General features: G+C 38.1%; 1 protein-coding gene across 11 annotated transcripts in view; it reads left to right on the plus strand.

Moving 5' to 3' along the window:
- LPP (LIM domain containing preferred translocation partner in lipoma) overlaps positions 1–27,041 on the plus strand; it is a 684,273-nt gene that overhangs the window by 517,597 nt on the left and 139,635 nt on the right. For all 11 annotated transcript variants that reach the window (XM_068546435.1, XM_068546441.1, XM_068546442.1 and 8 more), the window contains one exon: positions 3,136–3,262. In XM_068546435.1, the coding sequence (XP_068402536.1) occupies positions 3,136–3,262 (127 nt within the window). The remainder of the gene's footprint in view (positions 1–3,135; positions 3,263–27,041) is intronic.

Consider the following 27,041-nt stretch of genomic DNA (forward strand, 5'->3'; position numbering starts at 1 on the left):
AGCTGCTTATTTAAAAATGATTTGGACACAATGATTAATTTTTCCTAGGATGTGTTGAGTCCTAAGCACTCCCGGGAGAGAGAAATTGAAAGGGATTTCTTCATCCCAGTGAGAAAGTGCTAAACTACTACTTACGAGACTTGAACCCTGAAGAAAGTCCTGAACTATATTTTCCTGGGTGTGAGAGACAACTGGGAAGAACTTGACTTTTTACCACTATGTATTCCACAGATGTTGAGCATTACCCACTGGAGGTGGGGGCAGTGGGGAGAGTTCTCTAGCCAAATAAGGTCCAGAAACACTGGAAGAGATGATCTCCTGGGGTCTTTATTCAGAAGGAATACCAGGAATCCAAGATCAGCAATATTTGAGATTAGAATCTAAAAGAAAAGAGCCTTTCCAAACTTCAGGAACAGTATCGCAAGCAAATAAGAAGGAATATTTGTAGAATAAAAGGTATAATATACGTATTGTTTCTTAAAATCTGTGAAATACTGACAAGGTAAGTACTTTGAAATTAGGCCTCTGCTTGAAATGTAAGTGCTAAAGGTAGAATCTCAATTACTGGCTCCGATTTACAGAGGACAGACTTGGCTTTCTTGCTGCCTTTGTTTATATGAAAAGGGAAGCCGGCAGATTTTAGGGCCAAACAATAATAAATTGTGTCCATTCCCTGAGGGTTCACCCTAAGACTGGAAACAGGAATTATCAGATTTTCTCTACTAGTTGTTGATTTGAATTAAAACAGCCACGACCATTAATATTTCATACTTTTCTAGCACTTTCTCTATGGAAAGCAATGTTTGGTTGGAAAAGAATACGTAGAATTTAGAGTCAGGTTAATACCAAATTTGGGGCTCAAGTTCGCTCTTAATTGCAAACCTGCAAAAAAAAGTTGTAGATAATTTTCCTATCTCGTCTTCAATGTTGTCACCTGAACTGGGATAGTCCCCTCCCTCAGAGGCAGGCTGGGGGATCTAGAGTCCCTTTGTTGCCATGGCTTGAAAGTAGTTAAGCTCTATTTAGCATGAAAGGCAAGCTGTCTCATCTTAATTCTCACAAAGACTGTGAGGTAGCATTGCAAGCCCATTTTACAGAAGGGGGTCTCAAGTTCAGACAGGTTCACAAGCTCACCTCATTAAATCTGTCCCCAACCACAATGCCACTGCCACACCGTATATCCCTTCACTATCTCTGGCCACAATAATTTTATGTTCTTATATGAATATTTCTATAAAATTTTCTTGGAAGTTGATAGCATATATGAGCAATTTGAAGTTTAATTATACTAGCAAATCACTCCTCCAATGTTTATATCTGCATACACTCCCCCCAGTATAGTGTGCTTTATGGAACTGATGATCATTTGTGTCTGTCTTTCACCCTCACTAGACTCCAGTCCTTTCAAAGGCAAAGACTGTGTCAAATACGTCTTTGTGTTCCTCCCTGATGCTTGCAGAGGGTACACAAAATAGGCACTGTAAGAACGTGTGCATAAACTAATAAGCAAAACAAGCATGAATGAGTCAAGAACTTCTTTAACCCTCACACTAACTCAATGGGGCAGGCATTATTTGAAGTTTAGAGGAGGCCCTGAGATTAATGTTTAGGACAAATGAGTGAATCTAGGATGGGCTCTTGTTCTGGCTTTATCCTAATTAGCCCTGCCCAATCTTTTTGGGTGTCAATTTCTTTACCTCACAATGAGTAGGTTGAGGTAATGATCCTGCAGATGCCAGATGAGAGATAATTAGAGAGAAAATGCCAAATAGGTACCCATCAACAATTTCACATATGTTTAGAAGGCATTTCATGCCCTAGCCATAACACAAGTAATTAATACCCTTCTTAGTTGTTGAAATGATGCTGGTAATAATAATGAAACTTTTGTACAAGGATTTGTTCTTCACAGGATTTTCACATCTAAGAACTCATTTGGTATAGTGAAGATGACGGGTGAATGAATATGCAGCTTCAAGTCTTGTTGAACTGATTCTTGTAAACTATTCATGAAAGGAGAAACTCTTGGTCAACAATTTTAAGAGTGCATAAAGATCAAGGCAGTACATTCCCAATCTCAGCTCTTTCCATTTGCCATGGGGAATATCTTCACCAATATTTCTAAACCTTTAACAGTCTTTTTATTTTTAATACTTTGAAGATACTGGGGTGTAATATCGGAAGTGGTCAAAGTTATAATGTAGGCAAAGGAAAGTATAACAAATTCCCTCTTATTTACATAGCACCAGCTATTTTACATCTGGCCTCTGGTCTTTTTTCTTTCTTTACATACTTTAGATTCTTGGTTGATCACCTCAAGTGTTCTTTCACCTGACATTTGATTCCCTTGCATTGCTTTAATTCAGGCACATCCGCCTATTTAACACCAATCCAGTGTTTACTGCTGCTGATTTACCTCCTCATTTGATATCTGGTTGTTTGCAGTGCAGGGGTGGTCTGGTGGGGTGGGGCAGGGGGGTTACTCAACCTCCTTAACTGGAACACAAGGCCCTTCACTTTGTGGACCCCATGTATCCATTAATATTCATCTCTTTTCTTATCTCAAACTTTATACATAGGAGTTCCTATGCCACCTGGCTTCTTCCTCACCTGAATGTAAAAAAACTTCAACGTTTATGGTTCCTCTCCTTTAGCTGAATAAATCCTAGTCTGTGCTGGTGCCTCTCCTCTGGAATTCTTCCTCTCCGGACACGTGGGAGTCCCCTTTGTGCTCTGATTGTGCACTTTCTACAGTTGCTTTATCTTTAATTACTAGGGTGCCTATATCTCTTACTTGACTGTAAGCTCTGTAAGGGAAGAGACTCAGTTTCTTCATCTTTTTTTGTAAATCTACAACTGGCACATAGTGACTGCTTAGCAATTGTTGAATGAAATAGAGTCCTATTCTTTGTAAACATGGATTTCTAAGCCTGATAGATGGCTCATCTATATAAGGCAAGTGAATAAAGAAGTGCCCCCAAGGTCAGACACTGACTAGCTGATAAAACCAATTCTAAACCCAGGCCTCCTAATAGCCCCATCCAGGGCTTTTTCCTCTACAGTGCAAACACTGCCTGATTGCCTTGGTTGATGTCTAGGTTGCACTTAAAGGACTCTGTGTTTTCTGCCTTTCAGAGTGGACAAACAGGATCCATGGGGCCTCCGGCTGTATCCTCCTCATTCCGCCCTGAAGATGAGCTCGAGCATCTGACCAAGAAGATGCTGTATGACATGGAAAATCCACCCGCCGATGAATACTTTGGTGAGTGGGGTCTAGGGCTGAGTTCTGAAGTAAAGGTTCTGTTCTGTTTTCCTTAATTAGTAATTAGGAATAGTACCGGCTCCACTGGTAAAAGCTTTGAGTCTGGATGCGTTGGAGTTGGTATGCATGTACACACACCTGAGTGTTCTGGAAGTTGCTTTGTGAGACTGCCGTAAATGTGATGTCTGTTTAGCTTGGACTAAAGTTTCAGGGGTAATGCAGAGTTTCTTGAATACAAATTTGATTTTAAAAGTTAATTTTTGACAATTTATTAGCTTCTTATTAGGCAGAAATAGGGTTTCCGTGTGGGTTCAGGTCTCTCACTGATCTAAATGTTCATTTACAAAATGTGGAATCGGGTAGTATCTAAACTTTGTGCTTTCAATCCTTTCCCTATTTAGGAAAAGTTGTCCCCTTTGAATTTTTTTTAACTTCTCCTCTCTCCAAACCTGTGAATAATTATCAGTGGTTAATCATCCAGTCCATTCGTGTGATGTGAATTTATGAATTATACGCCAAGTATGAGGTGTTAAAGATACATAACCTATCCTCAGGGAGGTTGGAATTATTTAGAAAAGATAAGAAAAACAAACAATTGCTAATCTAGGTAGAAAGTTATGAGGCATAAGAGAAGCTTAGGTCAGGCTTCCCTGGTGGTGCAGTGGTTGAGAATCTGCCTGCTAATGCAGGGGACATGGGTTCGAGCCCTAGTCTGGGAAGATCCCACATGCCGCAGAGCAACTAGGCCCGTGAGCCACAACTACTGAGCCTGCGTGTCTGGAGCCTGTGCTCCGCAACAAGAGAGGCCGCGATAGTGAGAGGCCCGTGCACCGCGATGAAGAGTGGCCCCTGCTTGCCGCAACTAGAGAAAGACCCAACACAGCCAAAAATAAAAATAAATAAATAAATTAATTAATTAATTAAAAAAAAAAAAAGTCTGCTGGCCCCTGAATCAAGTCCCTCGCACTAAGGTATTACAGTTAAAAAAAAAAAAGAGAAGCTTAGGTCAAATGTTACAAAATGTAAAAGCTCTATTCATCGAGAACATCGGGAATGCTTTTGAGAAGATTTGGTGGTTCTTGAACCTGGACTCAAAGCAGTGCCTTTCAGATTTTCTGTTTTCTCCCTAATCTGTTGGAGACCAATATTTCCATAGAGTACAATTAAAATTAGTTACTAAGAAAATGAAATAAACAGAATACAAAATGGAAGACTGAGTTTTACCATTATTAGATTTAACAGGAATAAATTACTCTATTAAATTGCTATCATATTTTCTAAATACTGTCTGTGTCTGTACTTGTCTCATTGCAGAGTGTCTTAGTCAGACAGGAATCTGTAGATCATCCTGAGTAGCACTGCTTTTCGGGCATCTGGAGAGAGGATATTACATTTGGGGAGCAGTTGGGAGCAAAGGCATAGAGGTGGAAAAATTGCACAGGACTTTTACTTCTTCAAATACTTCCTACTTTCATGTCTTCCCACTTGCTTCCTATTTGGGAATATGTAATGACAGGTAAACTGAGGGCACAAAGCCACATCATAAATGCATTGGGTTAAAATATGAAAAACGTGACATTTCTTTGTATGCAGGAGACAGTGTAGCTTGGCTAAAAGAGCACAGTAGTGGGGATAAAGAGTTCTGGTTCTGGTTCCTTTTCTGCCTTTTACCAGCTAAGCAATATTGGCCCGTTCCTCAACTGCCTCAACCCCATTTCCTACCTTGGTGAATCATAGGTGTGAAGCAAATGTGCTTTAGCGTTTCTTGCATAGTAAGTTCTCTGTAGAAACAGCATTAATGCAGAGAAGTACACAAAGCTAAAAGTTAAATGTAAGTTGATAGAGATTAGCACAAATGCATAGAGAATAGTTAAAAAAAAGTCTCTAGTTATATTAAAATATACTAAAAGTATATCACGCTCTTGTCATTGACATGGGACAAGGGCTTATATTGGAGCCTAAGGTAACTTTTTTAAAAAGCTTATTAAGAGTGAAAAATAAGGCCTCTGTATTAAGGTATACCAAACACAAAAAGCTAACATACCAAATATATATGCTTCAATTTTCACAACAACAAAATAGATAGCAATAAAAAACATTGAACATAGATAGTAACTGTGTTAATGAGTATATATTAATCGCTCTGGGAGATTAATTAAATATTATCTTTGCCTTCAAGAACTGTCCTAGCTCTACTACTCACTAGTTTAGACAACTTGAACAAATTGCTTATTCTCTACATCTTTTTGTTTTGCTTTATCTATAATGTGGAAATAATGGCTAGTTTATACTTTTATAGTGAGTACTGAATGAAATATTTATAGAAAGCACTTAGCCAAGTTCTTGGCATGTAGAATATGCTCAATAATCAAAGTTATCCCGTGCTTTACTAAAGAAAACAAGATATGCCCATTAAAAAGCCATTAATAATACGTGATTTAAACTGAAGTTCCTAGCAAAAATAGAACATATGTCACCAATTGGTAAATAATCATTGCCAAATGAGTATTACAAACCATGAGAGAGAATGTGGAATAATGATTAAGTTTTATTGGGTGCTTACAATATGGCAGCACTGTTATACAGTGTGTACTTTATTAAGAATTAACTCATTTCATCCTTACAGAAAAAAATATAACCCTGTGAAGTAAATGCTATTATTATTTCCAGATTAGGAAATCAAGGCACAGAAATGTTAAGTAATCCGCCCAATACGAACAGCTAATAAGTTGCAGGACTGGATTAGAATCCAAACTCCAGGTCTATACATTTTTTTTTTTCTTCTAAAACTTTTTCCACAGCTTTATTGAAGTAAACAAAGTCACATAGTTAATGTATACAATTTGGTGGGTTTGGATGTATGTGTGCGCTTATATTTGCCGTCACCACAACCCAGGTAATAAACATATCCTTCCCTTCCAAAGTTTAGTCTGGGTATTTAGGAAGGGTTTTACGGAGGAGATCAGCTTTGGACAGATGGAAAATAAGGGAAGGGCATTCTCTTCTAAGTAGATAGAATGAATAAAATATAAATTGAGGCCAAGATTATTTAAGGAAAATTACTTTATATGGCAGATATCCACCAAGGGCCTATTATGTGCAGGCTACTGTGCTAGGTAGGTGTTGGAGACATGTGGAGCTAGGGAGATGTGGGTCTTACCTTTAAAGGAGCTTATAGTCTTAAGAGAGGATGTGTACAACGTTGTGGTGTTTAATCCTAACACAAGGCAGAAAGCGACAAGTAACTTATTTGAAGTTCAGCCAAAGCACTTTGAGAAATGAGAAGAAAGGAGAGAGAACATTATGAGGCAGGAATGGAAAAGTGTTTGTGGAGTGGATAGCCTTTGGGTTGCTTTTAAAATTACGGTAATAGAGGTTTGGAAGTGCGATGATAGTAGAGAAGTGATGTCATTTCTGAGGAGTAGAATTTTAACATAATAGGGAATAAAATCATTGGAGTGAAGCACCCATGTGGGAAGGAACACATTTTGGGAAATAAGGTAGGGGAGGTAGGCTGGGACCAATGGCCTGAAGACTAAGGACTTTATCTTATATAATGAGTGCTGCACGTTGAGATCAAAGGTTATGGGAACTGTTTCATGAAATGTGGTTAAGAATGTGGGTTCCAAAGCCAGAATGCCTTGGTTTGAATGCCAGCTCTACCTCTCACTGGCTAGATGAAAGCAGGAAGCAAAGGATGAGTTAACAGAACTATGGTTTACTGTTCTACTCAAACATTAAACATTTCCCGAACATGTTTTGCATGCCTGCTGCTGTGTGCAAGGGACACCAAGCAGAGTCTCTGCCCTCAGGGGATTCACAAGTTCTGGGAAGGACAGGAGAGAGGCAGGCATGTAAGGAATGTCTGTGCAGCAAGGGGTGCAGCACTGTGTTGGGTCTGCCTGAGACACTAGGTGAGCATAGAAGACAGAGTTAAGTCTGAAGATGAGAGAAGGAGGCTACATAATAATGTGTTTGCAACAGAAGGGCCTAACCCAAGGGAGATGAAGAAGAGTCATCTCTTGTTCTCTCTCAGAATTTTACCTGAGTTCCATTCTGGGCTGGAAATAGCATTGCTAATCACCACCTTAAAAGAACTTTTCACTCTTGCGTTAACGTGCCCAGCCCCACCTCAACCCCCTCACTTTTTCTATCACTTTGCCTATTTAATGCTGGAATTTTCATTGACACTATAGCTGATTTGCTGAAGGTCATTAAATGCTTTCATGTCAAAGATCTCCTACTAGATTATGAGCTGCACCAGTGAGTGAGAGGGAACAAAATGTAAATAAATGGTGTCAATGGAATAGATTCCCCTGTGGTCATGTTCATTTTTTTCTGTGCAGCCCCTATTTTCTTTTTTCCTTGAGTGGAATAATTCATGAATATATTTGTGTTTTGTTTTTCATTATGGAGTTTCCCATTACTCTTAGCAGTTTTTCTTTGTTTAAAGAACTATAATTATGGCATGCTTCAAAGTAGGGCAGGAATATCAAAATATCACCTCACAGGTGACTTAAGTCAAAGGAGAAAAGATACCTTCACAAATAGAGTTTGGAAACTTTCTTAATCCAAGTGATGAAACTTAGCATCACCAATAATGGGACAAACTGACATGTGCCAGCTGATATGATGTAGTAGAAAGTACACAACATCACCTGTGTAATATAGTCTTGCTGAAATATTTAACCTGAAATCCAACCATTAGGAAGTAGACAAATCCAAATGATGTGCCATTTTTCAAGACAATTGTCCTGAATTCTTTTAAAATGTCAAGATTAAAGAAAATGAAAAAAGACATGCTATTCAAATGCAAGGCATGCGTCTTGATTGAATCTGGATCAAAAAACAAAGTATTTAGGGCAAGTTTAGAGAAATTTAAATATGAACTATATATTAGTTAATACATCAATGTTAATTTTGTGGGTATAGTAATGGCATTGTGGTTATATAAGATAATATCCTTGTTTTTAGGAGCAAACTGTTGAAGTATTTAGGGTAAAGTGTCATTATGTCAGTAACTTATTTTGAAACAAGATAGATAGATGTAGAGATATTATGAGGAGGGCAGAATCACTTCAGATTATAACAATAAGAGATACTATAACTGCACAGCTACAAAGGATACCCTTTTTCCCCCCAGGAGTATTGAAGCCTATCACAAATGAATTATCTTTTATTTTTGTACGTGCTGCATGGCATACGGGATCTTAGTTCTCCAACCAAGGATCGAACCTGCGCCCCCTGCAGTGGAAGCGCCAAGCCCTAACCACTGGACCGCCAGGGAAGTCCCACAAATGAATCATCTTAACACTCGCTTCTTGGGCGGGAGAAGTAGAGAGTCATTCCTATATCTTGTAAACTTGACTGTTTTTAAAATTTCCCTTTCTTGTGTATCTGTTTCTTTATTTTCTACTGGACACATACCCTTTCTGTTGTTGGTGAGATGATAACCATTGTGGTGGAGATGATGAAAGCTATATTTACTTAAACCTCTACAAGTTTAAAAAGCCTACTCCCAGTCATGGTGTGACTCATATATCTGGCCATGAAGTTTTCATTTCTCTGATGAGGAAACAGAGATTCAGAGAGACTCAATGAGTTGTTCAAGTCACACAGCTATAAATTTTAGGATTTCGACTTATTCTTCAGATCGCAAGTCCATTCTGATTCATTACCGTTACAAAAAGGCATAAACTGTTCCTGTAGGTGGCTCTTCCTGCCTCATGTCATCCTTTACCTCCTGAAGTCATGATCTTTAAGTAAGAGACCAACTGTTCCGAGGGCCTCTGTAGCCCAGACTTCAATGTCACTGGCAATATACTTTGACTATCTTTAACTCCTGAATTAACTGATGTAACACTAAGCATAGGCTTTTTGCCATGGCTCAGATACATACTGTAGGGAGATAGCCCACCTGATACCTCTCTATCAGCCATGTTAGCTGACTGTTGACCTTAAGGGAAAGCAAATCACTAAAAATCACTAAGAGCTATAGTGATTGTTTCCTCAAGTCATTTCTTAATAAAATATTACAAGCTGGAACCTTCAATTGAGTCTCAGCTGTTTGTTTTTTTTTTAATGATTTCTTCTGAAAATGTGCTAGTTTCAGTGCTTCCATGCCCTTCCTTTTACATCTTCATCAAAAATTGTAACTGTCGCATTACAGTATTAGCTACATGCCACAGCAGATGAATCATAGTAGAGCAGTATGATAAGCCCAGATCTTTGAAGGGAAGATAGCCTCTCATGTTCTGAACATTTTTCATCTACTTGGAGTTGAATTTTGGCTGTAGCAGATTCCCAAGTGTCTTTCCATTAGCAAGGGCGTACTTGAGTGGGCCTAGAATGCTGTGCTCTAGGGGGAAGAGAGGAAATATAGAAGAAAGTTGAAGGTAAGGAGAAATTCTCATCTAATTCAGTTAACCAGGCAGTAGATCTTTAGTTCACATCATTTGCAAGGCCACAGGCCTTGGTTCAAGTGCTTGCATCTTGGAGCAACCTGTTTCCCTGGGCAACTAGAAAACTATGTTTCTACTAGAGGAGACTCTCAGTGCCAGGGGTAGATACATAGAAAGAACAAGGGGTGATGAACTATAAATTACTATAATTTAGGGTAAAGTTCAAAACTTAAAATAGGAGAGGGAGGATTTTTAAATTAGCTATTAAAATTAATGGGGGAGAAAGTTTTCGTTGCTAGAAAATTAGGGAACTTACAGGGCTAGTGGCCAGCATTTGGAGCTTATATTTTTCAGATAGTTTTGAGGGAGAAATGTAAAGGAAAGTTGAGTTTGTCTCCAGATATCCTTGAGCCATGTCTGTGAATTTATCCAGGTGTTCTCCATGTTGGTTGGTATACCCAGAGCCTCTAAGTTTTGTGTTTTCATTCATTTTGAAAGAGAAAGCATGTTTGTAGGTGAGAAGTTCCGTGTCTCAGTCTGTGGCCATGGCATGATTCTCTCCAAAATAATGGTGCTCTGGCTGTACAGACCCTAAGGCAGAAGGCAACAATCTTGGAATACAGTATCTCTGGAAATGAATAATGTAATATATCTGAGGATGGTCTAAAAATATCTACCAGCTTATTTTTAAGCAGGAAGCTGTAATTATCTTGGCAGTGTTTACATGGTGTTGTCTTATTCCTTCTTCCAAAAAAAAAAAAAAAAAACTGAAGTGTGTGAGTCTTAATATTGTTTAGTGAGCTATTTGAAGAATCCCTATGCCTTTAGAGCAGCGCTAGGTAAATTCTCTTCACAGAACTTGGCATTTATCTAAGAATTTTTTTGTTTATCTCTTGAGCATTGTTAGTGAGGCATACTGAGAGTTTTTGCATAAAGCCAGAAGTTGGTTCTAGGAGAAGTAGCCTAATTTATTGCTTCAAAGGACAGGTGAACAGAGGGGAAGATATGAGGCGGTGGGGACCTGGCATGTGTCAAGCCCTAAGAGAAGAAAGGCATGGATGGGAAGGTGCTACGAGTACTTTACTGATAAAACCACCTCACCATACTTGGTACTACATATCTTCTCAATTGAGAGCAAGATGGAGGTCCAAAGGATGTTCGTGAGTAGAAGCAGAGTGCCCCAAACAATGGGGAAGATGGTTTATTTCTTTTCTATTCTAGTAAGACCAAAGGATAAGTGAGCATGTCTAGAGGACTTGGACTAAGAGGCTTAGGAAACTGGAAACCACTATTTGAGCTACAGTTGAAGGAGTGGAGAAAAGAAAACCTGGAGCCCTGAAAGCTATTGGAGAACTGCCATGTCGAAAAGGTACTAGACTTAATATGTGTTATTCCAAAGTTAGCTACAAAGGCAAGTGAGGGGAAGCTGGCAAATTTACATTCGGTATAATGAATTAACATGTTTAACAGACAGAAGAAGTTTCTTGGAAGAGTGTAGGCCAAAGCCCAGTAACCCCTTGTTGGGGAAGTGGTGAAAGGTACTCAAGCATTCAGTGGACTATGAGATTAGATTTCAGAAATACTTGTCCAACTCTGATATTCAGTGACTTAGGCATCTCAACTTGCGTGGGAATCAAGCTCTTGCATCTAACTTCTAGTGCTACCCCCAGCTTATCATTATTATTACATGATTACAACTAACATTTATATAGTGCTTTGTAAAGCACTTTCATACTTGTTATATAATTTAATTTAAACTAGACAGCAGCCCTGCAAAACAGACAGTATGTTTATTTCCATTTGGCATATGAAGAAACGGGATCTGTGTGATTAATGGACTCCCCATTCCTCAGAGCCCTCTGCCACCCCTGCTAGACATAGATCCCATTAGCATCAGAATTGCACAGGGGCCCAGGCCTACTGATCCCAGATCCTGTTCTTTTTCCACCCCATCATGCTCTGTTAGCACCATGTTACTGGATTGGTCATAGACTATGAGATAAATCAGTGAACATACTCTCTGTGTTTTAGCTTCTTCATCGGTACAAGGAACAATGTGATTGCTTTGAAAAGTTTTTAGAGGGTTTCAACTGGCAAGTGCTAAGTAATTTGTATTTCATTGTTTTTATTATTTTGTGTCAAGGAAATGGTTTCCAAAGTGCTCCTGTCAATTACAAACTAGAAAGTGATTCCAAGTGGGAGCTGCCTTTAGTACAGATGGAACCTGAAACCGTAAGGATCTTATTTTCACAGAAAAATAACCTAATTAATTAAAAACCCCAAAACCACAATGGAAGAATAAGTAGAAAATAAGTGGTTTAGAGAAAAGGTGGTATTGATTTGGGAAAAAAAATGGATTTCTTGGTTTTGCTTCTCTCTAGCTTTTTGTTTAAGGTCTCTGTGGGTCATGGGAATAGAATGTTTTCTATTAATGAGACATATTTGATATATTTCCTTTTGTGGTAGTGATTTCTGGTAAAATGTTTGCTTGGGGCAATATATGATTACAGCAGTAAATAAATAATAATCCTAAGCATTTTATGTGTTCTATCTTAGCACACGTTAATTTTTAATTAATTTGGCTACATAGTGTGTTTTTAAGCATCGATTTGGAAACCTAGACTTGTAGTATCATAAAGAATAATTTAATCTTAGAAACTATCTAGGACAACCTTTCATTTTCCAGAAAACTAAAGCCCAAATGACTCGTTCAAGGTCATACAGCTGGGAGTGATTTGAACTCTATGGCCAGAATTTCCTTTCTGAACAAACAATAGAAATTAGTCTCTGATGGTAAGAAGAGGAATGGCAGGGCTGTTCACAAAGGTGAGGGAGTAGGTTGGGCCTGCTATTTTTGTGAACCCAGACGTGGTGACACCTTATTCAAATTTGAGTTAAGAACACATTGCCCTTAAAAATGATAAAATAAAATGATAAAAACTTGTTAGAACCTTTGTACATATACTGTCCTTATCTCCTTGATTTTCAAATATAAATGAACTGAAGAGATTGCCAATATCCTCTTTTCTTATACTCATCAAGTTACTTACTTGTAGTATTTATCGTTTACCTCACTAGTATATAAGTCTGATTGAAGGTAGTTTTTGTTTAGTACACTGCTGTGTCCCCATCTTTGGTCCTAGATCAATGCCTGGCACATAGGAGATATTTAATGTTTAATTAATTAATTAACCCATGAATAAGAATTGTGAGCAGACATTCCATATTCCTTGTGGCAGGACATGGTATAAACTACAGAGGGAAAATTCTTCATTTATTTAACACCTTATGGAATCTTAAAATGTTACAGCTAGAGGGAATCTTAAAGACTACCTAGGAAAATCCTCTCATTTTTAGAGATTGTGAAAATAAGGGGGTTTTCTAGGTTCACAAACTAATTAGTGACAGAGCCATGGATTATAACTCAGACTTTCTCATTCCTTTTTTAAATCACTTAAAGGCACTAGAGAATGTTTAAGGTAGAACAACACATGGTTGCTACGATCATTGAACTTCAGTCAAAATTAGATTGATACCCTTGAACTTGATCTCTTTTCCATGTGTTTTCTTTGAAAATTAAAGATTGAAATTCATCAGTGGATAGGTTACATAGTTAGGATTTTCTTTTTTAAGTTCTAAATCACATTTTCTCCCCTCTGGGATTCCTTTGTGGTCCTTGGTTCCCAAGACAATCTCTTACCTCCTCAGTTTTCTTCTGTTCTAATCTAATTGGGTCAGATGGGCAGGGCATCACACTGAAAAAAAGAAATCCTTTCTCCAAGTTTACGTGTTTTTTCCCTAGCAACCAGTTATAAAAGATCATTCTCTTATATTACCACCCCTTCAAGACTGGGAAGACTCACCCAGGATTGGTGTTTCATACATACAGCAGATACTCACTCACTCTGTTGCTTTGGGATCACCATTCTCTTTATCAAAGAATGAAAACAAAAGTAGAAAAGAGATTTTTACTTTATAATCAAGCATCCTTTACCTAATAACTGTGGAAATAAGCTTGATACCCTGAGAGAGAAAGAGCTGGCGGGGCACACAATGTGTATGGCAAAAGAAAGTTTCAACTTGTAGGTTGTCTGTGGTTGTGTACTGAGACATGCAGAGCTGAGACCCGAACCTACAAGTGCTAATTATGCATCTTCTGATCTTAAACACACAAATACAGATAACTGTGAACTCAACTCCCTTTCCTCTCCAAACCACGCTCCTTTCCCCCAACCTGAACTTTCCCCGCAACTTTCTCTAAAACAGATAATCATCTCCTTCCAGACTTTGAAGTGACATTAGAATTGTCAGAAGGCATAATTAATTGACTGTCAGCAAAGCCATTGTTTGAACATCTGCAGAGTTCTACTTGGTAGGCATCTGTTGTACTTTCAATTGAACGGATTCACTCATCTTCAAATATTTATTGAGTGCTTGCTATACACCAATCATTGAAGTGTGTGCTATGGGAGAGAAAAGAAATAAGGTAACATAATGACCAAGGAGAGAAAGCATTTGTTCAATCCTCTAGCACCAAGGGCTTTGATGGAAAACAGATTTCATGACTGGAAGTGGAAAATACATTCTTTTTCATCCAGGTTCAGGGGCTTTTGCCACTATTGCCAGCTGACCTGTGCCAGATAAAATGCCAGAGGAGTCCACCTGTTGCTGGGGAATAGAGAGACCTATTGGTGAAGCACTATTTGTGGACAGAGTTCTCAGCAAAGACAGTTGAATGCTTTAAGAGGAAAGCAAGCAGAAAATATCCAAGGCCGATAAACTGGGAAATCCCACAAGCAGGTCCAAATGAATGACCTTATTCTGATTGTCTTCCTAATTCTCACTCTGATGCCGGTCATGTTACATTAAATTCTCCCAGTTTAATTACAGCACTGCACAGCTCTGATCTCAGTCCCCATCTGGTTCTCTATCAAAACTTCAATTTATATCAGTCCTGGACCTGGCTCCACTCCTACCTGGAAGTGAACATCATTTGTTAAAATTCAACAAGAAGGAACACAAACACTGTGGAGTGACTTGTTGAAGGAGGCTGAGATGATACAGTAGGCAGGAGGTAATTGAAAACAGTTACTAACATCTACTGTCTCGCTCTCCACACACACACACTCATAACACACACTCACACAGACACACACAGACACATTCACACACACAGACACATTCACACACACACTCTCACACAGACACACTCACACACTCACAGAGACACACACACTCACACAGACACACACACACACTCACACACACACTCATAATACTCACACACTCACACAGACACACACAGACACATTCACACACACACACAGACACATTCACACACACTTTCACACAGACACACACAGACACATTGACACACACACACTCTCACACAGACACACTCACACACACAGAGACACACACACATACACTCACTCACACTCACACAGAAACACTCACACACACACTCACACAGACACACTCACAGATACACACACGCCCACCCACCCACACACACACACACACACACACACACACACCATTCAGCCCTAGGATCATGGCACAGTTAGAGAGCCGGCTATAAATCTTCCAACTTGAAAGCTTCCCATTCTTTGGTCATTGGAGGCCACCTTCGTAATTTTCACCACATATGCAAACCATCTGTACTATTATTTGCCTAACATTTTTGTTCAAATCAATTCATTTATTTTTTAACCTATTTTATCTTCATTCATGTCAATAATATCCATAATTTGATTTTATGGATTAAAGTACTTGTTGCTTTTTTTCCCCTAAAAGGCATGAAACTAAATACCATAATTAAATTTAAAATGTTCATCCATGAACCCTCCAATGTTCAAAATACTGAGAAATGTCTGTATAACTCAACCAGAAGATAAATTGATGGAATATTATGGTGAAATGATGTCAAAGGTTACACATTGAGTTAAGTTTTACTAAAAAAATTTTTTTTTTTATACCCAGCATCATCATGTTATCATGAGAGGCCGTGTAGTGGTGTAAAGAGCCAGGTATCAAGTAACCAGAGGCCAGATTCTGGGCTGGTCACTGTCCCACAATCTTGCTGTGACATATTAGACCAGCCCCTTTTCCATGGACCTCATCTCTCGTAGACTTCATGATCTCTTGGGATCCTTTGGCCTTTTAATTTACTTACCTCAAATACTTTTCGTATATTGTCCTCTATACACCGTTAAAACGTAAGTGGGTAGGAACAGAGCTGCCCTATGTAGAATTACAACATTGCTTGCTTCAGAAGAATTGGAAAAGAAACCCAAGAATTATATTTCCTAGACTGTTTTATACTCTGCTCAGTACTGTTCCTCATTTCCTAAGATTTACGAGAAGGTTCACATCATCTGAAGTAGCTTTAAATGTCAGTTAACAAACATAAACTAAGATTGTAGAACATAAGTGACACTGTGTACTGAGTTGGATATTCTAGCATCACTGTTTAAGGATTTTCCTGGTTTAATATGTTGTTCACTAATGATACTTTGTATACATAAATGATATTAATATTAGTAACCATGAATGTGATCATGGTCTTCAGTGTATAGTATAGCATTGTCATAAATATAAATAATTCATCTTTTGTTACATGGCATAGTGACACCAGAACTGGACTTGGAGTCAGGAAATCCAAGTATCTTCTCTGCGTGACATTGGTGACATTTGACATTTGCAATGTGCTTTAGAACATATTTTGCATTATTTGAAAACATTTTTTTTAACAGTTTTAGGATTAGAGAGAAATCAGCTTAAACAAGGACCAGTTAAGAGATGGAACCAAATTCTTAATGTAGGTTTTCTGGATTAAATTACATGTACTTTAAGCAACTTTATATAACCTCTTAAACTTTTTGAATTTCAGTTATTTCACCTATTAATAAAGGTTATCCTATCTATTTTATATAATTTTTGTGAGGACCAAGTTAAAGAAATAGATGTGAAAATGTATTCTAAACCATAACAAATCAAAAATTTAAGAGATGTCAGTATTGCTTCACAGTGCAGCATCTAGCTTGATTTATGCCGCTTATGATTAGTGTGTAATAATCAGCCGCTCTGAATTTTTAATGTCACTGTTTATCTCTATTTGAATTAACACTTTGAATTTTCTTATGATGTTCTCTTGTTATTGGACTATCATTACAAAAAATGTTTTTCAGTCATTGTGTGTGAGAAAGCAACACACAGACATACCACAGTGTTCTCATTTGCTGAGCAAACTACTCTTGCTTTTTAATGTGGAATGAAGAAGAACTAATTGAAAAGAGACAAAAATGAATTTTGACTCAGATTGTGCAGGATGAATCATAACCCACTTTCTCATCTGAGATGTGAAGAAAAAATAAATTAAAATAAAGCCAGCCACCACACAGCTTTACTGTCAGTGTCAGCATAATCAATATAGAGTGTTTTTCCGCAGAACAAAGAGTGTATTACTACTAGGCTAAGAATTGCAGGTAGTAGAAAACATGGTTAATTTTTTCTTTGCTGATTTTTTTTTCCTGCTTTGTTTAAAGCATTCCAATCAGGAGAGTTTGGGACTCATCAGAAGTTGTCCAAAACATTCAGAAATGTACCTGTGATCTCTATTGAACAATTAGAGGCCAATCAGCGATGGGACAAGCTTGGACCACATCTGATCCCAGTTTCCTTTGTCAGTTCAGTAGGGAGCAGGGAGACAGCAAAATAACAGAAACTTGGCCACGGTAGAATTGCTGCTTCCTTGAATTTAACTTACTTGGGTTATTGATGTGAATGATTAAAGAAAAATGAAGACTTTGTCCTGCTGGAGTCCAGGATTCAGATGTATAATCTACCTTACTTGCAAATGTAGCTTTTTAAAAAAAGGGTTTGGTACAGATAGAAAGGCACTGTAACCTACCCTAGGATATAGTCTCCAATTTCTAAGTCAGCATTAATTTCATTTAAATTTTTGTTACTGTTGTATTTTATTCATAATTTTTATGGCCTTTATTTCTCATCTATATATACATACACACATGTGTATATATGTTATATATACTATGTAATATACATAATATATGTTTATATGTCTATACCTTCTACCTTACTGTAAGATCATTGTGAAGAAAGACCACCTCTTCCTTATCTTGCTCTTCCCCGAAGAGCACCACAAGGAGATAGAGCTAGATGAGTTCTTAAATCTCTCTATGCCCCTCCATCAAGACTTTTGCTTGCAGTAGAGTTTCTCTAGTCTGACTTGACTCTAAATACCCCCACTAATGGTTCTGTTTACAATAAGACTAGCATGCACTGAGCACTTACTATATACTACAAGTTTTACATGCATTATACATATTTCTTGACTATAACCCTGTGAGGTGTAGGCATTGTTCTTTCCCAGATGAGAAAACTGAACCAAAAAGAAGGTAAATAATTTGCCCAGGGTCTAGTAATTATTGGAGTTGTAACTTGAACCCAGAGTCTGCCTCCTAACCACTGTATGTACTTTGTCAATGACTATAGCTTGCGGAAAGTCAGCTAACTAGGCCTGGCAGAAGATTGGGCCACAAAGCCTGTGCTCATCATGTGGCTTTTCTGCCAAATTCCATTCTATTTCTCCTCTGCTTCTCCTGGGGGACTTTTTTTAGTATGATTTGATTTCCTCTGATTGAAGAGTCCCACAACTGGCCAGGCAGCAGATAGAAATCCCTGCATGCCATCATTCTGTTTGCAGTCTACCAGATGTCTTCAGGGATACCGTCTTGGCTCCCCTACAAAGATAATAGTGCCCATGTGTGCCACTTACTCCAGACAATGTAAGACAAGTGCTGAATGTAAAACTATTTTTGTTACCACTTGAAATATACATTTCTATTCCTCTGTTCCCTCTTGAAATTGAAACCTGGTTCTTGTGATTTTAACATTATCTAAATCCAGAAAGTCCCTTCTCCCAATGCTTCATCCCAATCCAGTGAAGCTTTCTTTCACACGTGGAAATAGTTACTTTTAACTTTCAGCAATCCATCTGCAGTGGCATCTTCTAATCTAGTGAGCCTTGGAAAAAGCCAAGTTCAGTCTCACTGTCAAAGCAGAAATGAGAGACAGCAAGGAGAAGGGAACTTATCTTGAAAATAAGGTCAGCCTATTGACATATCATCAGGTAGAAGAGTTCTATGCAATAGCTAGCAATTGGCTCACTCAGTCGGAAGTTGATGCTATTTTAGGCTGTCAGCAGGAGTGTCAATGTATTTGTGAATTTTGGCATTTTATTTCATTAAGGTGGTTCAGGAAGCCAGACACTGATTAACTGATTCTTCGACTTAGTTCCCACTCCTAATTTTGGATGTGTGTTGTCTTCAGGAAGCTGTTATGATACCCTGATGCTAAAGAAAACTTTTCTTGTGCTACTAAAGCAATCCTGGGAACAGTCTACCCCACATCCTACTATCCTGGCATCTCCCCTGCTCTACATCTCTGGTCACAGGTGGTGTGGGGATACCACTGCTTCCGGTTTTCCTCTGGCCGACCAAGGAAATACAACTCAGGTGTGTGCATCCTGTTACCTTCCACCGTGTGTCTGTCATAGCAGCATTCTCACTGATACATTAGGCTCAAGGTGGATTTTCATTTGGAGATCACGTAAGAAGATACCTATGGAAGGAATGGCCTCAGCACTGCAGTTACTGTCAAAGTCAAGAGATACCTTAGACAGGCCACAAGATGTGTTTAGGTAAGACTAGGAAAATTCTAAACTTTGTCTCGTCGGTAAGGATTTGGGATCTGATTTGTTTATAAACATGCTTTTAAATGAGAAGGATAAGGATTTCTAGATAGGACATTTATGGTATTTGTTTGTTCATTTCTTTATTCAGTAGTTGTTGACGGCCTACTATGTGCCAAGCACTGTGTTAATTTCCATTAAACATTAGTCTACAAAAGAGAAACAGAAGTTTTAAAAATAACTGAATTGCAATATAATAAATGTATTACTGGAGTTAGGTGAAAAGTCTTATGGGAGGAAAAAAGTTAGAATGGCTTAGTGTGATTGGAAAAGTGGGGAAAGGTTTTCCAGCATAGGTGATGTCGGGGCTGAATGTGGTGTAATTTCCCAGGTAAACCATGAATTTAAGGGCATTTCAGACAAACGATTCAGTGGATACAAAGAGACCAAGAGAGGATTACAAAAAGTGCAGAATGACTAGGGTAATGTAGTGGGGAAATGAGACTAAAAGGATGACCAGTGGTCAGATCAAAAGGGGTTTTTGTTTCCTGCTAAAGAGTCTAGAGTCTGTCCTGAAGGCCCTGAGGATCCATGAAGGATTTACACAAGGGAACAACATGATCTGATAGACGTTGATTAAAGATCATGCTGGGTACTGTTGGGGAGACTGGCGTTGAACAGGAGGTGATTTGGGAGACTGAAGGTCATTTGCCTCAGCCCATGGGGATAAAAAAGAGCCTGAGCCAAGGCAGTCATGTTGTGACAATTCAGGGCAGAGTAAGAGGGATGCGTGGAGGCTGATTCCTGAGCTTCTGTATTCGGTGGATAATGACATTAAGTGAGGTGAGAAAACAGAAGAAGTTCAAGAGTGACGTGCCTTCAGCCCCCGAGATCCTCCTTATCCGGAAGCAATGTAGTTCTATTTGTCGGTGCTTATTGATCACCTACTGTGTGCAGGCACTGTTGTAGGCATTGACACAAAGCAGGGGTAGAACAGACATAAAGCCTCTGTTATGGGCTTCCATTTTAGTAAGGAAAGACAACACATAAATAAGTCAAATACATCCTGTGTCAGATGGTGATGTATCCTACAGAGAAAAATTGAGCAGAAGAACGGAGACAGTGAATGCAACATTGGCGGTTGGGGTAGAAGTAACACAGTAAAAATGTGACAAATGTAGTTGTGAGGTTCCTCTTGCTGGTGAAATCTGGTCTGCCTAATTTTGTTTCTTTTCATGTGTGTTTTATAAATTGTTATTTCTCCTAAACAAAGGAAATAAATAGCAACATAAACATTTACAAACACAGAAATGTAGACACAATGGTTTGTGTTGCCAGCATAACACATGCCAAGAAAAACAAAAGAAAACAGCAGCTAAAAAAGTAAATATATTTTTTTTTAAAGTAAAAAAATGGAGGCTCCCTCAGACACTAATCCTTGTCATTCAAAATGCTGGATAGTATGAATTAGAATTTCGCAGGAAGGAGAGAGATAATATTTGAACCAGGATAATAATTCTGATATTTTAATGCTGGAGAACCTTGTATTGAATCCAAATCTTTTAGTTTAGACAGAGAAAGAAAATAGCTTATTTGAGGACACCCAGGTAGGTCTAGACTTTAGGTTTCCTAACAGTTCATCTAGAACTCCTACCATTATCCACTGTACCAGACAGGCCCTAAGCTTGGGATCTGGGATCTGGCTTCCTGGGTTTGAATTTCTCCTTTGCCACAGTGGCCTTAAGGAATTTTTACCTCTCTGCGTCAGTTTCCTCATTTGCAAAATAGGGATGATTATAATAGTATTTATGAGAGTGTTTTTGAGGATTAAAGTTAATATTAATACATGTAAATTACTCACAGCAGTGCCTGACACACAGTTACTGTTTAGAAAATGTTCACTATATTGTTACAATACTAAGGGTATTAGAACATTATGATATAGCTTATTTAGACTTTGTGTGTTTGGGTATAAACTTGAAGCCAGACTGTGATGATGGCCACGCATAAGATCTTCTGGAATTTCCAGTTAATATAGTAAAATATTAACAAGTTCCTTTGGGTCACTGAGTAAATATAGAACACATCAAAATAACTTTGATATTCATTTCACTCACATTAGTTCTAGACAATTCATTCTAGAACTGAGTTACATGAGATTCTAAACCAGAAATGGAACCCTAGCCTTTAAAGACAAGAATACGTCGGGATCCATTTAGGTACATCTAGCACAGATTGGCCTCATAACTGTTGACAGCCATTTAATAAGTACTGACTATGTTCCAAGCACCATGCTTGAATGTTTTACATAGTTCATCATACTTAATCCCCCCTGCAGGGAGGCATTTGTATCTGGATTTTACAGATGAGAAAATTCAGTTCAAAGGCAGTTCAGTACCTTGTCCAAGGTCACACAAATAAGATAGTAAGAGGCACAGACTAAATTTTCATAAACCAGTCCGTTCTTGTTTGTTCAGCACATGACTTTTTAATGATGATATTTTTTCTCAAGTAGTTACTTATGCTGCAGGCAGTCTGCATTTTACACTACTGTCCTTTCTGTGCCATTCATACTATTCATTCATAAAATTATAAAATCATAGGTTGTTTTTGCTGGCAGGATCTGGAGGGAGTTTCCTGGTTCTCAACTTGAAGACTGAGAATCACCTGAGGGAACTTTATCACTAAACCTACACACCCACACACACCTACCTTGTACATACATTGTGATTCTGACATAATCTTAGGCCCACCTCCACTGAGAAAATGCTATTACTCTGAAAAAATTTAGCTGATGGAGTGTGCCATATTCCGCAGGTGGTGGAAAGAAAGAAAGGGGGGGGGGGCTTGAGAGTTACTTATAAGTGTTCATGTAGTGAAAATTGAGAATCAGAGAGGGAGTGTAACTTCCCCAAGATCACAGCTCATTTATTTCACATCTACCTGTAGAACCTGGGCCCTCTGACTTTCGGTATTAGGCAATTTTCCTGTTTATTCCTCACAACTGCCTTTGTCCTCCTTGATAGTTCTAGAGGAATATAAGGCAGAACAAAGGGAGTGAGTAATTTGCCCAAGTTCCCATAACAAATCAGTTGGTCAAGAGAGGATAAGTTTGCTATGTTATGCTGTTCTCCACCTATTCACTGGGTTCTAGTAAAGTAACAACTCATCGATATGGAATGCACATTTTCATAATAGTAGGTTTGTGGCTTGCATAGCTCTTCTTGTGTCTGTTTTCAATTTCTGTTCCTTTGATAGCAGAACAAATAGCAGAGATGACAAAACTCAGAAGGAGAATTATCTCCTAGATTTTCTGTGATCTTTCTTCTCTAGTGAATCAGTATATCTAGTAATGACACAGTAGATTCTAAGGTTATTTGGCTTGTTTGTTAAGTAGGTATTTATTGAGAGCCTACCATATGTCCATCACTGACCTAGGTGGGTTGAATCAAGAGTTGTTATAAACCTTTTCTGGGGGGGAAAAATGTGCTATAAGTAATTAAATTCAGAGATCTCTGCTCCCAGGAGATTTGTAGACTACTAGAGGTTAAAGAGTCAAAAATACATAATAATCCTTTTACCATGTGACAAATGTTATGAAGGAGCTTTGTGCATGTGGCTATGAGAATGTCTGGAGGTCTGTGGGTGAGTGTGGAGATTACTGGGTGATACCTGAGCCAAGTCTTCAAGGAGGAACAGAATTTTTCCAAGTAGAAAAGGAGAGGAAAGATGTTAGAGAAAAAACAGCATGTTCAAAAGAATAGAGGTAGGAAAGCAGGATGTACTGGGGAACAGGAAGCATTACAGACTTCATATCAGAAGTTTCCTGGGACTAAAGGAAAGTTGAGTTGGGGGAAAACTCTTGGTACATGGGAGTATAGAGAACCTGAGGTCCAGTGATGAAAGATCAGGTGTGATGTCATAGAAAGGAACTTTTGTATCTTTTTTGTGGAAAAATGGGAAATTGTTGACTATTGTTAAACAGAGGGCAATATCAGATTAGTGATTTATAAAAAATTGAGGGGATAGCCACTTTTATTGCCATGTAACACTACTAGTGGCCTAGATAACTTTATAGAGCCAGTTCACAAGGGATAATGAAGCTGGAGATTTCATGAGAACAGATTGAAGTGACTTGTGGAGTGAGAAAAAAGAAATGGCTATCTTTTTACTCATAGTTCAAAACAGGAAGTGCCTAGGTATGCAAAAATGCAAGTCGAGGAAACTGTGTTCTTGGTGTGTTTTGTGTGTATTCTGCTTTTTGCACATCAGCAATACTGCTGCTGAGTACTGCTATGTGAATAATTCACCAGATTCAACTGATGGAGGACCAGCAGATTTTAAAAGTGATATATGAACCTACAAATTTAAAGATGATTCTCAACTTTCAAAAAATACACAGATCCTCAGAAAATCATTATATGTGTGTGTGTGTGCATGGGTGTTATTTGTGCTGGTCCTACCTTCAAGCAGAAAACATTTCAAGGTCTGGATTCCTCCTTAAGAATTTAAAATAGGTATAGTGTTTAGCATAGAAAGTACCTTGAAATCATCTCCTAATTCTGTCATTTTTTTGATAAAGAAAATGATGTCCAGAGAGAAGCAGTAGTCCAAGCCACAGCCATCAAGTAGCAGTGCCCAGGTTAAAACTTGGTTCTTTCCATTATTAAAGATTCATTATAAAAATAGAAACCTCATTTTTTTTTGTATCATTTATTTGCAAAGTGTTTGGCAGTTATGGATTGAGTGAGTCATCCTAAGGTAACAGATATCTTGGTACTCATTTGTAAATGTAGAAACAATAAGAAAAGAATACTTGAGGAATTTGGTAAGGAAGTATGATTGGATTTATCATAGCAACCTTAGTTCAAATCATCTTTCACAAGGGGAAGAAGGTAGGGCATGGGTAAGCAGAACATGAGGGCTTCTCCTCCCTTCTTCATTCTCAAATAGGTTTGATGTGACATGAAAGGGTATTTTATCAACTATAAAGGATTGTGTCAGAACTAGTTTATGAGGCCTGTATTAGTTTTCTATTGCTCCTACAACAAATTACCAAAAACATAGGGACTTAAAACAATACACATTTATTATCTTACAGTTCTGTAGGTCAGAAGTTTAACATGAGTCTCAGTGGGCTAAAATCAACATGTTAGCAGGGGTCCATTCTTTTCTGGAGGTTCCAGGAGAGAATCCTCCTTGCCTTTTCCAACTTCTAGAGGTTGCTCACATTCCTTAACTTGTGGCCCCCTTCCTCCATCTTCAAAGCCTGCAGCATAGCATCACTGATCATTTCTCCATAGTCAAGTTTCTTTCTGACCGCAACTAGGAACGCTCTGATTTTAAGACCTCTGAGACTAGATTGGGCCTACCTAGGTAATCTCAGATAATGTCCTTATTTCAAGATCCTTAAACACATCTGTAAAATCCCTTTTGTCATATATCATATTTTGTCATAAAATATTCATAGGTTCTAGGGATTAGGATATGGAAACCATTATGCTTCCTACCAAAATTCTCTTCTGGTAAATTTCTGGTGGTCTTCTAGAGATTATACTGCCAGGCTCATCCTTGGGACATGGATGGAGGTGCCCCCAAAACCTATCTATTAAGGGTCCGAACTCTTCCTATGGATTCTAATCTTGTAGTAAAGGAAAACTTGAGATTTGCCTACAAATTTTATTGTGCTGATAGCTCCACTGTGAGAAAAAAGTCATTCAGACTTAAACAACCATATGAAGGTCCTGAAATATCTAAAACAAATTTTCTGATTCCCTGGTAAGCTTGATCCTTCTGATGGAACATTTAAGCTTATAAGTTATTAGAAACGAAGCTATAGTTTCTCTCAACATTGGTCACTCTTTTCCAATCCTTCCCTTACTATATCTTGACTCTTTCCTTTCTTCATTCTTTCCATCTTCTCTCCCTCCCTATCTCCCTTTCTTTCCTTCTTTTCACTTACAGAGAAGTGCTGGAAGGAAGGAAGGACAAGATTAAGGGAAGAAAGATGAGGGTTAAATAAATATATTAAAGAGTTTATGGGTATTCTTAATTTCACTTTCAGATTTTTCATCATTAGTGTATAGGAATGCAAGAGATTTCTGTGCATTAATTTTGTATCCTGCTACTTTACCAAATGCATTGATTAGCTCTAGTAGTTTTCTGGTAGCATCTTTAGGATTCTCTATGTATAGTATCATGTCATCTGCAAACAGTGACAGCTTTACTTCTTCTTTTCCGATTTGGATTCCTTTTATTTTTTTCTTCTCTGATTGCTTTGTCTAAAACTTCCAAGACGATGTTGAATAATAGTGGTGAGAGTGGGCAACCTTGTCTTGTTCCTGATCTTAGTGGAAATGGTTTCAGTTTTTCACCATTGAGGACGATGTTGGCTGTGGGTTTGTCATATATGGCCTTTATTATGTTGAGGTAAGTTCCCTCTGTGCCTACTTTCTGGAGGGTTTTTATCATAAATGGGTGTTGAATTTTGTTGAAAGCTTTTTCTGCATCTATTGAGATGATCATATGGTTTTTCTCCTTCAACTTGTTAATATGGTGTATCACATTCATTGATTTGCGTATATTGAAGAATCCTTGCATTCCTGGGATAAACCCCACTTGATCATGGTGTATGATCCCTTTAATGTGCTGTTGGATTCTGTTTGCTAGTATTTTGTTTAGGATTTTTGCATCTATGTTCATCAGTGATATTGGCCTGTAGTTTTCTTTCTTTGTGACATCCTTGTCTGGTTTTGGTATCAGGGTGATGGTGGCCTCGTAGAATGAGTTTGGGAGTGTTCCTCCCTCTGCTATGTTTTGGAAGAGTTTGAGAAGGACAGGTATTAGCTCTTTTCTAAATGTTTGATAGAATTCACCTGTGAAGCCATCTGGTCCTGGGCTTTTGTTTGTTGGAAGATTTTTAATCACAGTTTCAATTTCAGTGCTTGTGATTGGTCTGTTCATATTTTCTATTTCTTCCTGGTTCAGTCTCGGAAGGTTGTGCATTTCTAAGAATTTTTCCATTTCTTCCAGGTTGTCCATTTTATTGGCATAGAGTTGCTTATAGTAATCTCTCATGATCCTTTGTATTTCTGCAGTGTCAGTTGTTACTTCTCCTCTTTCATTTCTAATTCTATTGATTTGAGTCTTCTCCCTTTTTTTCTTGATGAGTCTGGCTAATGGTTTCTCAATTTTCTTTATCTTCTCAAAGAACCAGCTTTTAGTTTTATTGATCTTTGCTGTCATTTCCTTCATTTCTTTCTCATTTCTTTCTGATCTTTATGATTTCTTTCCTTCTGCTAACTTTGGGGTTTTTTTGTTCTTCTTTCTCTAATTGCTTTAGGTGTAAGGTTAGGTTGTTTATTTGAGATGTTTCTTGTTTCTTAAGGTAGGATTGTATTGCTATAAACTTCCCTCTTAGAACTGCTTTTGCTACATCCCATAGGCTTTGGGTCGTCGTGTTTTCATTATCATTTGTTTCTAGGTATTTTTTGATTTCCTCTTTGATTTCTTCAGTGATCTATTGGTTATTAAGTAGTGTATTGTTTAGCCTCCATGTGTTTGTATTTTTTACAGATTTTTTCCTGTAATTGATATCTAGTTTCATAGCATTGTGGTCAGAAAAGATACTTGATATGATTTCAATTTTCTTAAATTTACCAGG

Source organism: Eschrichtius robustus, chromosome 6, assembly GCF_028021215.1.
Source record: "Eschrichtius robustus isolate mEscRob2 chromosome 6, mEscRob2.pri, whole genome shotgun sequence".
Classification (NCBI taxonomy): domain Eukaryota; kingdom Metazoa; phylum Chordata; class Mammalia; order Artiodactyla; family Eschrichtiidae; genus Eschrichtius; species Eschrichtius robustus.